The sequence below is a fragment of the Nycticebus coucang genome, chromosome 7 (genome assembly GCF_027406575.1).
Source record: "Nycticebus coucang isolate mNycCou1 chromosome 7, mNycCou1.pri, whole genome shotgun sequence".
Classification (NCBI taxonomy): Eukaryota; Metazoa; Chordata; class Mammalia; order Primates; family Lorisidae; genus Nycticebus; species Nycticebus coucang.
Window position 1 is genome coordinate 47,850,510 of NC_069786.1, and position 13,458 is coordinate 47,863,967.

Below are 13,458 nucleotides of genomic sequence, written 5' to 3' on the forward strand. Positions count from 1 at the left end.
GGGGCGGGGGCCGGGGGCCGGGCGAGAGGGTCATTGTGTAGCGGAGCGCCCAGCCGCGTTTGTCTGCTCGAGGTGCTCGCCGAGTGGGCGCAGCAGTGGCCGGCCCTGGGTGGGAAGTGTCAGTGGTGACCGCAGCCCAGGCGGGAGGCCAAGTGGGAGGGACCACGCGCCGGCCGGCCCAGACCGCTGGCTTGGAGGCAGTGTGCCAGCGAGCACCATGCACATAGGTGCCCGGCGCCCTGACGACCCCTCCGGAGGAAGAGAGGCCGGGGCTGCGCTGGGGCGGCGGGGAGCATGAGGGAGGCCGGGGGTCGGTTTGGCGTGGAGCGCTGCTAGGGAGCTGCGCGCTCCGTACACCCGCCGGGGCGCGGCGGAGGGCGGGGAGCCGGGCTGATCGCGCCTGCCGGCGGGAGCAGACCGCCCGGAGCTGTTCTGATTTCCGACGCGGACGCTAGGGGCCCGGAGCATCCCCCGGCTCCGGCGCGCCGCCGACATGGGCAACGCGGGGAGCATGGATTCGCAGCAAACCGATTTCAGGGCGCACAACGTGCCTTTGAAGCTGCCAATGCCGGAGCCAGGTGAACTGGAGGAGCGATTTGCTATCGTGCTGGTGAGTGAGCAGGGCGGCGGTGCGAGGAGACCCGGGGCCCCGGCCGGGCGGCGCAGCTGACCCTGGCCCCCCTCCCCTTCAGCCCGCGCCAGGAGCAAGCCTGCTGTCCCCAGGGGGAGGTTTCCGGCTTCCATTGTGGCCTACCCCTCCTCACTCCTGCTGCCCCCTTTTCAGCCCCCTGTGCTTAGCCTCTCGGGGACCCGGCATGGGGCTGGGGGCTCGGGGCGGGCTGCCCAGCCAGCCCGAACCCATTGTCTGGCGGGAGAGGCACCTCACAGCGCGTGTGCCCGGGAGGTGCAGCGTGGGCGTGAAGGGGGAAGGTGGCTTGGGCTCGGGAAGAGGGGGCGGCGAGCCCATAAGTCTTTGGGTTAAAAATAACAAATTCCCGCAATCCCTGAGCCCCTGCGGACTATTCTCCGGGCCCCTGGCCCCGGACCTGCGAGGTCCCCGGCAGACGGGCGCATGTGACCGGCCGCGCGTGCCGCGCGGGCGGGTGAGCGAAGGCGAACTTGGAGGGCGGACGTCGCGGCTCGGTGGAGTGGAGCTTTTCGGGTTGGGAAAAGGAGACCCGCAGCTGTGAGGCGCCTCGGTCCATAAGCAAGTAGAGGCCATCCGAACCCCAGACGGGAGAAGCGCCTTTGGCAGGGGAGAATCTCATGGTGTTCCCTTTTGGTCTTAAACCACAAAAATGTGCAGTTTTGCTGGGGACGTGTTGCGAGTTGTCCTGACTGCGCCGGCGACCTCTCTCCTCCCCCTGCACATCCAGCCAAATCCCCCGCTCCCTCCCGCATTCCGCTCCCCTCAGCTTTCCTGCTCCTCAGATCCAGGACTCGGAAGACTCCCTTCTTCCTCTTTCCCGCTGCGACTAAGTTTCTGGGTGCCTTTCAGCCAGAGCCTGGTGTGCTGTGAGCTCCCCAGGGTGTGACGGCTTGACGCAGCTAGGATCTGTGCTGCAGTTGGTCTCCAGACTTCAGTTTTCGTGTCTCAGCCCCTTTTGAGAGATGTTGGGAGGAAAACAGGCAAGATTGGACCCATTCCTACTCTTCACAGTTGCACACTTTCTTTGCTGGTTACCTTTAAACTCCCTAAGACTAGGCAGCAAGAGAAACTTGTAATCAAGGCAGTCAACGTTTGTCAACCTGCGGGTTTTGGGGCACCTAACCTTACAACTTCGGGAAAGGACTTGAGTCCTAGATCTGAAATCAATTTTCTTTTTCTTTTTTCTTTCTTTTTTATTTAGAGACAGAGTCTCACTTTGTCGCCCTCGATAGTGTGCTGTGGTGTAACAGCTCACAGCAACTTCCAGCTCTTGGGTTTAAGCGACTCTCTTGCCTCAGCCTTGTCTGAGGCGCCCGCCACAATGCCCGGCTATTTTGTTGTTGTTGTTGCAGTTTGCCCGGGACCAGATTCGAACCTTCCACCCTCGGTATACGGGGCCGGGGCCCTACTCACTGAGCCATAGGCGCCGCCCAGAAATCAGTTTTCTGACCTCTAAACACTGCCTGGGATATTTAAATAGTCTTTCTTAAGGACTCTAAAAGGGGCTGGTTTGGTACAGGGAATAATGTAGCTGGCAGGCTAGCTTTGTGTGCTTTGGGAGCTTTTCTTGCCACTTGGAAACTGTTGTGGCAAAGAGGAGATAGATGAGGCAGCTCCTCCTGCTTTGCGTCTCCTGTGATCTCCCACAGCTGCTCCCACCGTTGTGCAAGATGGGACACTCTGAAATGAAACAGTCTAGACTTAATTACTTCTCAAGGCGGCCTGGGTGCATACTTGACCTGTCTTTCCAGAGGCAAACGTTTTTCTTCAAAATCCTCTTCTACTAGACACATGGTTCTTACCTCCTAGCTCTGGGATTTTTGTTTTTCCATCCAAGCTGTGGTGCTCTGTGTGTGTGTGAGAATACTTGTGGTGGAGGAGCTAGTGACACAGAGAGACCAGTGCAGCAGCCATAATAATAACAATAATGCAATTAAGTTCTACTCAACTGGGATAGTACTTTTTTTCACAAGCTTTCAGTTTCCCTGCTGATTAATAACACATGGTATGAATTAGTCTTTAGAAAAATAATGTCCCATCATTAATATGGTGGATTTGTGTTCCTGTTAAGTCTAGCAGTCACAAATTTAGTATGTAGACATTCTTGATTTTGTATCACAAGCTGCTTGGGGCAGTGCTTGTTTGTTGTGGCTGCTTTTTACTCTGTTGTGCGTCAGACAGTTATTGAATGCAGTTCCTTTTAAAATTGTTTACAATATTCCATGTCTCTCAGAAAACAAAAATAAATACCAGACTGGTTTTTTGAATAGAGACAAATCTTTTGGGACTGTCTTAGCTTGGGGACCCTATTAGGACCATTGATGTGGTGTTTACTCTGCCAAGTAACCTCCTGTTACTTCCAATTACCTGTTGGAAATCTATGAGAGCTGCTAAAAGGAAACCTTTTAAATCATCCTTATGGGTGGATTGATGAACAAAGTGTTGGTCATTTCTTTTGTAGTCAGTTTTTTTCTCAAGTTGTATATCTGATGCTTTTAACTTGAAAAATCAGTTCAAACCATTTAATTTTTGGAGATGGATTTGCAGGACAAGTTTTAGGTGGCAGATTTTTAAGTATATATATATGGAGAAATTCTCTATGCTTTAGACAATGGGAATTGTGTTGGCATACTGGTTTTGTTTCCTTATACAATAAAGATCATGTTTTGGGAGGAAAACTAGATAGCAATACTGTGCAGAAAAATGCCCAAGCACCTCCTTGTAAGCCTGGCTTACATCAATAATTAATGAGCCATTTCAGGCTAGGAAAACAATTTCAACTTCCAGCTCTAGAGTATTTAAAACCTTGGGGAGGAGTAAATAAAATTAAAATGACAGAAGTCTATCTTATTCCTGGTTTGGAAAACCTTAAGAGAATAAACCTAGGTAATGACTATCCCCTCCCTCCCTATCAGTTTGTTTGGGTTAAATGATATAAATCTAAAAAAAATTGGTATAAATGGAAAGAAAAGAAGAGAGAGTAAAAGACTACCTAATTAAAATCAGTGGTAGGGCTAACTTTTAAAAGTGCATTTTTTTTTTAATAAGTAAAAGAATTACTGAGCTTCTGTAATGACTAGGAAAAATTGGATCCAAATTTTAGTTTAATCCTCCTAAGGAGAGTCTTCTCACTCCCTGAAATTGCCCCCCCCTTTGTTTTTAGTATTATTATAATGTCATAAAACTTTATTTAAAGGAAAAGATTACTGATTAGTGTATACATTTGACTATTTGCTTTCCTTGTACACACCTTTCAGGTAGTGCTAGGTGATACAATTTCCTTTTAGTGAAATTCATGTGTACAATGTGTTATACTCTAATGTATATATTGTATGTAACATACATAACCTGAATATATTTCATGTGAGAGTGCTTCATAATTATAAAGTCAGTCACCTACTTCAATTTTTGTCCTCTTAGGGCAGTGGTTCTCAACCTTCCTAATGCTGCGACCCTTTAATACAGTTCCTCATGTTGTGGTGACCCCCAGCCATAAAATTATTTTCGTTGCTATTTCATGACTGTAATTTTGCTACTGTTATGAATCCTAATGTAAACATCTGATATGCAGGATGTATTTAGGCGACCCCTGTGAAAGGGTTGTTCGACCCCCAAAGGGGTCGCCACCCACAGGTTGAGAACCGCTGTCTTCGGGTATACATATTTTATAGGTAACAACCTGTATTTTGGGGGGAGGTTCCTCACATTTATAATTAAACATCCATGTAGCTCTCCATCATATTTATTAAACACATTCTAATTATTGGTGTTAAACACAGTTGCTCTCCTGTCCTTTATTTTCGAGATGATGTTATGAACGTGATTCTTGTGGATGTGAATAATGATCTTTGTCCATAAATACCACTTTCTATATTAGACATTATAATGTTGTTCACTAGTTTTTGGCTTGCAGTTACTGTTTACAGCTTAGAGTGTGAGGCCTCTGGTGCCTTTGTGAGAAGCTGTCCTAAGGATTTTTTCTTTGAGCTTTAAGAGGGAAGGGCAATTTAAAATTCTCTGTCTTATCTGCTGTATCTCTGGGCAGTATCAGGTATTAGGCCGTACTGCAGATTGAAAAAGCCAGATTAGGAAATAATGGTTTAGGACAATATTATCTCATGTTTGATAGCGGGAACTACTTTGGTATCTGATTAATTGGAGTCAGTTTCCTTTTTTTCTTTCTTGTCCCGAGATTGAACATAGCCATTTTGTCTTAGGAAGAAGTGGGAACATTTTCTGAGTGTCTACTGTAAGTATGCCCTTTGCTTACAAGTTATCATTTAATCCTATAGTCACTATCAGTAATACAGCTATCAGTAATATCATAGATGCATAAATGATTAAATTGCCTGAAGTCATACAGTTTTTGAATAACTAAGTTTGGATTTCAATCTAGATTTGGATCTCTGTTCCTCACTGCTCCCTGCCTCCCCATTGTATTTTGTTTTCTTGGGTCTAGAATTGGAGAAAAAAACAAAAGGCAGTAAAAAAAAAATTATAAATCTGATAAACACAAGTTTCAGACTATAAAAAATAGGCAGAAATTTCTCAGAAGTGACTGAACTGAGGTGCATTTGAAGTTTCTCTTTAGATGTCAAACCTTTCGACATCTTCAGTGTGTTCTTCTAGTTTTAAGTATGGGGTTAAAAATTGGTTTATTTGGTCCAGAAGTGTGTTCATCAGTTTTTCTTTTCAAGGCAAACATGAAATACTTTGGCTGGAAAGTTTAGGTTTTTCAAATCAAAGGGAAGAGACGACCTCGCCTCCCAGTGCATACCCTCCAAACGTGAAAGGGAGAAGGAAGGTCAAGTTTTAACGTTTATTTCCCCATGCAAGGTGGTGTTCTCTTTCAACCATGTCCAAGGAGAGCACTTGCTATGAAGTCTGTTGAGCAGATGGATGGGTGGGAGTGGAGCGAGGCCATCAGATGCAGCTGATTTGTTTTTTCATATCCTTTCTCCTTTGTGAGGCGAAGAGTGGAAGGGGGTGGAGTGTTGTCTTTTTGAACCATTACAATTTCACCCTAGGCAGTAACTCCCTGAGCTGTTTTATTCTCCAAAGTCAGAATTTACCCTTAGGGATGTGGGTTGTGAGTATCTTTATCAGGGTGCATTTTTCCTCCTAATAATACCAATAAAAACTGAAAATTTGGGTATGCAGGACACAAGTTAATAAATGCAAATCTTTGGCTCTAGCACAAGACTGGCAGCAACATAAAGTAAAGAAATTTGGGGAGGAAAGGTCCTCAGGCTCTTAAATTCTTAAGTGATAAGAATTACTTTTGCCTGTGGCCTCTCATTTAGCCAGGAGCATTGGCTTAGGAGGCTGGAGACCCAGTTTTTAGAATCTTAATCTGCTGCACTAGCTTGGACAAGGTTCCTTTCGTCCTTGGTTTTCCTCCTCTGTGAATAGGAATAAAATTTGGAACAACTGCTAAGACAGAGTAGCTCTTTTTGGAGTCTCCTACCTCCATTCACATAATAAGAAGTGTATCCTCAGGCTTTGGGGACATGGTTTCTGCAGAGGGGCTTCATGGACCATCTTAGCTCTCACCTACCTGAGTGGTGGGGGCTGGGATGTATTATTTCTTGTCTTCCCTTTAGAATTCCGTGTGTTCATACTGCAGGCTGATCTTCCTTTCTCCTTCCCAGTGATCCTATTCTCCTTTCTAGAACCCTCTCTTTCAAAATAACACCAAGGAGTATGCAGTTTTCCAACTGCTATGACATAATTTGGAAGCAGTGTCCCCGGAAGAGCTGTTTGCCTCATGAGCTAAGGATTCAACTAAGGTCCACAGATGTGGCTCTGAATGGCTGATCCTGAAATCAGGAGATATCAAGCCCCTGCTTGGAGGTTGTATGGTATTTGATGTTAAATAGGTAGAAATGGACTGACTTCTCACATTCTTAAAAAACTAACACAAAAATGACCATAAGCATTCATGGGTGGGCACCTTAATTGTAAACTTTCTATGGCTCTGGTTTTGAATAGTTTTTAGGGCAAACTTTCTGTAGCTTTCATCATTCTGTGATCATAGCTTTAGTTTTCTTGTTTACCCTGTAACTGACTTTCGTGACTCTTATTTCGCATATAACCTTAGTCTACCTTTTCTTTGCTGATGAAGCTCTGTTGCATTTTTAAGTTCTTATATCCATTGCTATAGAAGTCGAATGCTTTGAGACACTGTTATCCACAGGAGTAATATTAAAGATTTCAGTAACGTACATGGTACCCATGGCCTAGTTTACCTTAAAAATTTGTTGGCTTGGGGCGGCGCCTGTGGCTCAGTGAGTAGGGCGCCGGCCCCATATGCCGAGGGTGGCGAGTTCAAACCCAGCCCCGGCCAAACTGCAACCAAAAAATAGCCGGGCGTTGTGGCGGGCGCCTGTAGTCCCAGCTGCTCGGGAGGCTGAGGCAAGAGAATTGCGTAAGCCCAAGAGTTAAGAGGTTGCTGTGAGCCGTGTGACGCCACGGCACTCTACCCAAGGGCGGTACAGTGAGACTCTGTCTCTACAAAAAAAAAAAAAAAAATTTGTTGGCTTTGGGAAAGGTGTCAAGAAGTTCACACTTTGACCTTGTGCCTGGCACTGAGACGATAATGTGTGGTCGATGGTGCCTGAAAATAGCAGAGCTCACCTGTTTTAGGTCCTGTCTTGATTGAGGGCTTGCTCAGGGACCTGACTTCCTTTCCTTATTTTTCTTTTTTCCATGTAAGTTTAAAAGAAGACCTTATTTAAGGTGGGGTAAAGAAGGTATTCATAAGTTTAAGCAGGGGTCCTCAAACTTTTTAAACAGGGGGCCAGTTCACTGTCCCTCAGACCTTTGGAGGGCCGGACTATAATTAAAAAAACAAAACAAAAAAACTATGAACAAATTCCTATGCACACTGCACATATCTTATTTTGAAGTAAAAAAACAAAACGGGAATAAATACAATCACACCGCCGCATATGGCCCGTGGGCCGTAGTTTGAGGACCCCTGAGTTAAAGCAATTCTCAAACTTGGCTGTTCACTGGTCTCACCTGGGAAGCCTCAAAAAGACCAAGTGTGTGGGTCCTATTCACAGAGATTCTGATAGGTTTGTTTATCTAGGGCATCAGGATTTTGAGAGCTGTGTAGGATATTTGAATGTGCAGCCAAGGTTGAGAGCCAGTGTACTGGAAGAATGTTTCCCCATTTCCCTGCTGCCCCCCGAAGACCCAAGTGTAAGAATTCAAATCAGTGGAAAAAGACAAGTGTGAAAGGAAAGAGGTTGTTTAAGAAGTACTAGAAAAGGGGGATGGCACCTGTGGCTCAGTGGGTAAGGCGCCGGCCCCATATACCAAGGGTGGCGGGTTCAAACCCAGCCCTGGCCAAACTGCAACAAATGAATAGCTGGGCGTTGTGGCGGGCGCCTGTAGTCCCAGCTACTTGGGAGGCTGAGGCAAGAGAATCTCCTAGGCCTAGGAGTTGGAGGTTGCTGTGAGCTTTGACGCCATGGCACTCTACTGAGGGCGATAAAGTGAGACTCTGTATCCAAAAAAAAGTACTAGAAAATTTGTAGAAATTAGTCAACATTGAGAAGAGTGAAAGAAAAAACAACTACTAAAGATATTTGTTTCAACCTAAAGCAGTAAAATGAGAAAATGTAGAAGAATCAATACCTGTTGACTGGTGGAAAGACTTAGTTAACTATTTTAAGAAATGACCATCAAAGTATAATGAAAATTTGCTGAGAAAGTTCTATACCTCATAGTTTAAAATTAAGCAGTGACTCAAATGTGTACTTCTAGAGTAGAACAATCAATAAATCAATTGTATTTTTGCTTAGACCTCTGTTTTCAAGCCTAATTGTTTGTTGGTTCAGTGCAAGCCTTTTGCTTTGATCTCTGGTTTTACCACTTACAAAGACTTGATGAGCTTGGCTTCCTGGAGTGAAATTCAAATACACTTGTGAAATGTAAACAACATTCATTTATTAAGAATCCTATAATCAAGGCAAATTGCATGCTTATATAAGCAATTAGCCTTGAGAATAGAAAGATAAATAGGATGCAGGTCAAGAAAGAGTTGATTGTTCTCAATGCAAGACTCTACTTAGTTCTTTTATTAGTTATACAATAAGCAAATAGATATTCCTCTTATTCATAATTTTTAGCATTTGGAGTTTGAGGATAGTATCTGTGGTTTTCTAGAACTGAGTGGGTAGAAGAAATTCTTGTTTCATTTTTGTTTAGAAATACAAATAAAACTTCCAAGAAAATATAGGCAGTTAATTTATGACTGGGCAAAACTTTCTAGTAACTGGGCTAGAGAAGGTATGGATTTGGATGGGAATAGTAAGGGATAATAATGGGGTTTTATTTTGGTGGGGAGGGTAAAGAAAATTACTATTTTACAATGGCAGAAAGATTGAAAATAATCTCATCTGTCCTCATTAAATAATGTTCGTCTTTTGTTTATTTGAGACAGAGTCTCACTCTTTTTCTCAGGCCTAGAGTGCCATGGCATGAGCCTAGCTCACTGCAAGCTCAAACTCCTGGGCTCAAGTAATCCTCCTCCCTCAGCCTTCAAAGTAACTGGGACTACAGCCCTGCAGCCCCTTCCGCCCCCAGCCTAGCTGATTTTTTTCTATTTTTAGTAGAGAAAGGGTCTTGTTCTTGTTCAGACTGATTTCCTGAGCTCAAGGGATCCTCCCACCTTAGCCTCCCAGAGTGCTGGGATTACAGATGTGAGCCATCAGCCCAACCTCTTTGCAGGAGAAGTTGGATATAACATGATCAGATTTGCACCATGGCTGACTTATCCAGTGAATTCAAACTGCTGAATGTCTGACCTGTGAAAGCTGGAGGACCTAAGATGCAAAGGTGATGAATCAGGTGAATAGTTAATTTCAGTTCTGGCCCTTTAATTTCCTGATATGGTCAACTTTGTGGCTTTTCTAAAAAAAACTTTCTCTTTTTGGTGACAGTGGAGTATCTTGCCTAACTGGAGTTCTATATTCTCAAGTACTTAAGTGTGGTAAACCTAGGAAGCCAGTTTGCTTTGAATGTCTTGGGACCAGCATGCCGTAACTTGGAGTTGGAGATTTCCTGGGTCTTACCACAAAGTTGTCACACTGCCAGCTATTCAGGCCACCCAGATGTGAACCAGGGGAGGCCAGTTAGATCTGTGAGGCCTTCTGGGTTTGTGTAGCCCTTTAGCTTGCCAGTGTCCAGCCTCTCTGATATCCTTTCATGGTACAGTATTTGGGTCTTGCGGTAGGCTTTTTGGAAAATATTTGTTTGGCTTAGAAATCTCTAGATCATGTAGAAATTTACCAAGTCCCGATTCTCTTTTTTTTTTGCAGTTTTTTGTCTGAGGCCCGGCTCGAACCCACCACCCTTGGGCTATGGGGCGGGTGCTCTACAACTTGAACCACAGGCACCACCCAATTATCAGAAGTTCTGTGATTGGTTTCCTTTAACTTTTCTATTGGTAATCTAAAAAAAAAAATTTTTTTTTGTTGTTGTTCTTTACAATGATATTGCCAAATCATCCTTTTTAAAAAAATCTTTTCTCAAAGAAAACACACTGTTCTAATTAATCCCCAGATCAGGAATTAGACTCTCACCCTCCCTGTTGTTCTTGAGACGTGGTTAGACTTGGCTCCCCTCCTCCCCAGCCAGTTGTCATTCACCTGAACTTACTTTCCTGGTGGTTGCACTCACACTGGGGGAGAGTAGGCCACAGGATTGTGCCTTGTGGTTCGGTTCTAAGTGACGGTAAGTGTGAGGTTTCTACCACTTCCTTTGAGAGATTTCCTCAGCCCCAGCAGGCCTCAGCATTAGGAAATACTGACATCGCGGAGTCTTCCTCTTGCTTTTAGTTACATTGGCATCGATAACCTTAATGGCGTTTTGCCTTTATGTGTAGTATCCCTATTTCTCATACAACTGAGAAGGGGACATTTTGGTTTGTGTTCCTAGAGCAAAGCATGAGTGGGGAGGGATTTCCACAGTGAAAGTGAGAGTTTGCAATTTTGGGCATCCATACTTGAAATCACGAACAGGCAGGTACAGTTTTGTGCATTCCCTCTCAAGCCTAAGTTCTGGCCTTTAGCTTTTGTCATCCGTCTTTCTTGATAACTCTTGTAATATTAGAGGGTACAAGATTGTGAATTTCATCTTCTGGAGTAATTTTCCCATCACAGCCCTATGATGTTACTCCAGACATTAGATCCAGTCTGGGGGACTCACAGCCATATTGGTCGTTAGTGGTCTACCTTCCTTACTCTCTGTAACTCTTTTTTTTTTTTTTTTTTTGAGACAGAGCCTCAAGCTGTTGCCCTGGGTAGGGTGCTGTGGAATCATAGCTCATAGCAACCTCCAACTCCTGGGCTCAAGCGAGTCTCCTGTCTCCGCCTCCCAAGTAGCTGGGACTACAGGCGCCCGCCACAAGGCCCGGCTATTTTTAGGTTCTAGCCATCATTGTTGTTTGGCCGGCCTGGGCTGGATTCGAACCTGCCAGCTCAGGTGTATGTGGGTGGCACCTTAGCCGCTTGAGCCACAGGCGCCGAGCCTCTCTGTAACTCTTGTTTCCTTTGCAGACTTCTCATTGAAACTGGCCACAGCTTGGCCAGAGCCCATCTCCTGCATTTCTTCACAGGTTCCTGACTTACACTTTGCTTTATCGCTCTCTCTGGAATAGGCCTGCACGTCCCCGCCTTTGTATCATTTCTCACAATGGGATTCCCCTGCTCCCCTGCACAGAATGCCCCTTCACTTCTCTGCTTACAGCTCTATATCAGCCTTCAAGATTTTTCTGAAATCCCACCTTTTCCCAGTGTTGTCAGCTTGAGGGAAAGTAGAAAAAAACAACTCTCCTTACTTTGATTTCTTTTAGTATGAATTATCTCTTAGTCATGAGGGACTTGATTAAATATCACCTTGCGTGAGTTGTGACTATAAAACGAGATGCTTTTATGTGTAGCTTTGTAGTGGCCCATCGCATTCTCAGCCTTCCCTTTGTCTTTGTTTTATCTGCTAGTTTTCATTATGGGCTCCTAGAAGGCAAGAATCAAGTCTTATAGGACCTGACAACTTTTTCTTACTTGAGCGCAGCGCTTGGTCTTGGAAAGGGTCTCAGCAGCTAATTACTGACTTGTTTAGAGAAGGTGGCCACTGAAAGAGGGTTGGGAATTTGAGTAACTGCTCTGAGAACCTGTTTGACCACACCGGACTGTGTTGAATGACACGTTGTTATAGATTTTTACTCATCATGGTATTCCCCATATCACTTGATTATAGTACTCGGTAGGCGTCCAAGAATACTAAACGTTGAGATAACAAGTTGGCATCATGCTTCACTTGAGTCTTTACAGAACACTTGTGAATTAGCAGAAGAGGACGGGGGCAGTTGAAATGTCCAAAGAAAATCAGTCACTTATCACTGTTGGGAAGCCAGATTGGCAGGTCTTGATGTCCTGTCATCAAGTGAGGAGATGTCACAGTAGCAGAGGGGCGTTCTTAGAGTAAAATGTCCTTCCTGATATTTTCTTTCCTGTTTGGAGTAGGCAGGTTTAAGTGGGCAGCATTCTGTATTTTATGTTTAGTGCTTTGCTGCTCGAAGAGTACTCTCACATTGTCCTCTGTGATTCTAAGGGTTTTTAACAAATGAGGCAGAGCCGGCAGGAGAATGGATGGCTTGAAGGTAGATGAGAAGGTGATGAAGTTTGTGATCCAATTCTGGGTCTTTGTGCTAAAACTCCAGGGAGCATTGTGCTGTAAACTCAGGTGATGTTTATGAGCGCTCTCATGTTCTGTCTAGAGCTTTATATGCATTCTCTCTCACACTCTTGGCAACTCTTTCAGGAGGTGCTTGTGGTATCTTCCTTTGACTAAGGAGACAGTGGGGCTTAGCGTGCTGAAGAGGCAGGATCTGAACCCAGGCCCGTCTGATGAGAGAACCTGCTGCTTTCTACTGTGCTATGTAGTGCACCATGTTTTCTGGGTTAGCTGTAAGGTGTCATTCAACGTATACCTCTTGTTCATTCTTCATGTACCGTCTGGATGAAATTCACTAATTCATGACATGGCTGTTTTGCTTATACGTCTGTGTTTGTAGTATATGCTGCAAAATCTGACTGTGATCTCAAGGGGCTCAGGATATAGCTGGGAATACAAACAACCACCACCACCAGAAAAACCCAGACATAGCTTCATAATCAGCATAGATGTAGATATACTAAGCTTTAAGGATTTGGAGAAAAAGTGCCATTTCTATATTTTGAATGTTCAGAAAAGGTTCCCGTGGAATAAGAAGCAGTAAGTAGTAAGTAAGTAAGCAGCCCCAACAGCTGCTGGACTACACTTTTTACTCCTACTTTGTGTGGTTTTCTCCACTGGTACTGCTTAAGAAAGGGTTGTACTTTAATCAAATGGTCCAGAAGTGTTTATTGAGCACTTATTGTGTGTTGGGCAGTGTTACAGGCACTGGAGGACGCTGCTGCCCCTTAATGAGCAACTGATCGTTTGCCCTCATGGAGCTTATAGTTTAATGGGGGAAAGGGTGCGGTACTGTGAGGTGGTCAGGAGTCTTTAAGATCTGAGGGGGCAGGAGCCTGTAAGAAGGGGGAGTGCCATTTTTTTCTTCCCTTGCTGTGGTGAGAAGGAGGGAGGGTACCAAGGACCTTGGAGCAAAGGAAGGGCTCAGCACATGGAATGTACTAGGGGGCTTCAGACCCCACCTGTGGTATCACCTCAAGCTAGAGGCTCAGCAGTCTCTTTCCTTGATTGTGGTGTAACAGAGCTGTTTCTTGTTCTGTGCCTTTGTGCAGTCACAATTCTGA

General features: G+C 44.8%; 1 protein-coding gene across 8 annotated transcripts in view; it reads left to right on the forward strand.

The window, feature by feature from the left end:
- Nucleotides 1-459: 459 nt before the first annotated feature.
- The window catches only part of FMNL2 (formin like 2), a 335,482-nt gene continuing 322,483 nt past the window's right edge, over nucleotides 460-13,458 (forward strand). For 7 of the 8 annotated variants that reach the window (XM_053598239.1, XM_053598238.1, XM_053598243.1 and 4 more), the window contains exon 1: nucleotides 485-610. In XM_053598239.1, the coding sequence (XP_053454214.1) occupies nucleotides 494-610 (117 nt within the window). In that variant the 5' untranslated portion in view covers nucleotides 485-493. Of the gene's footprint in view, nucleotides 611-13,458 lie in introns of all 8 variants that reach the window. The other variant, XM_053598242.1, reaches the window with a different exon arrangement.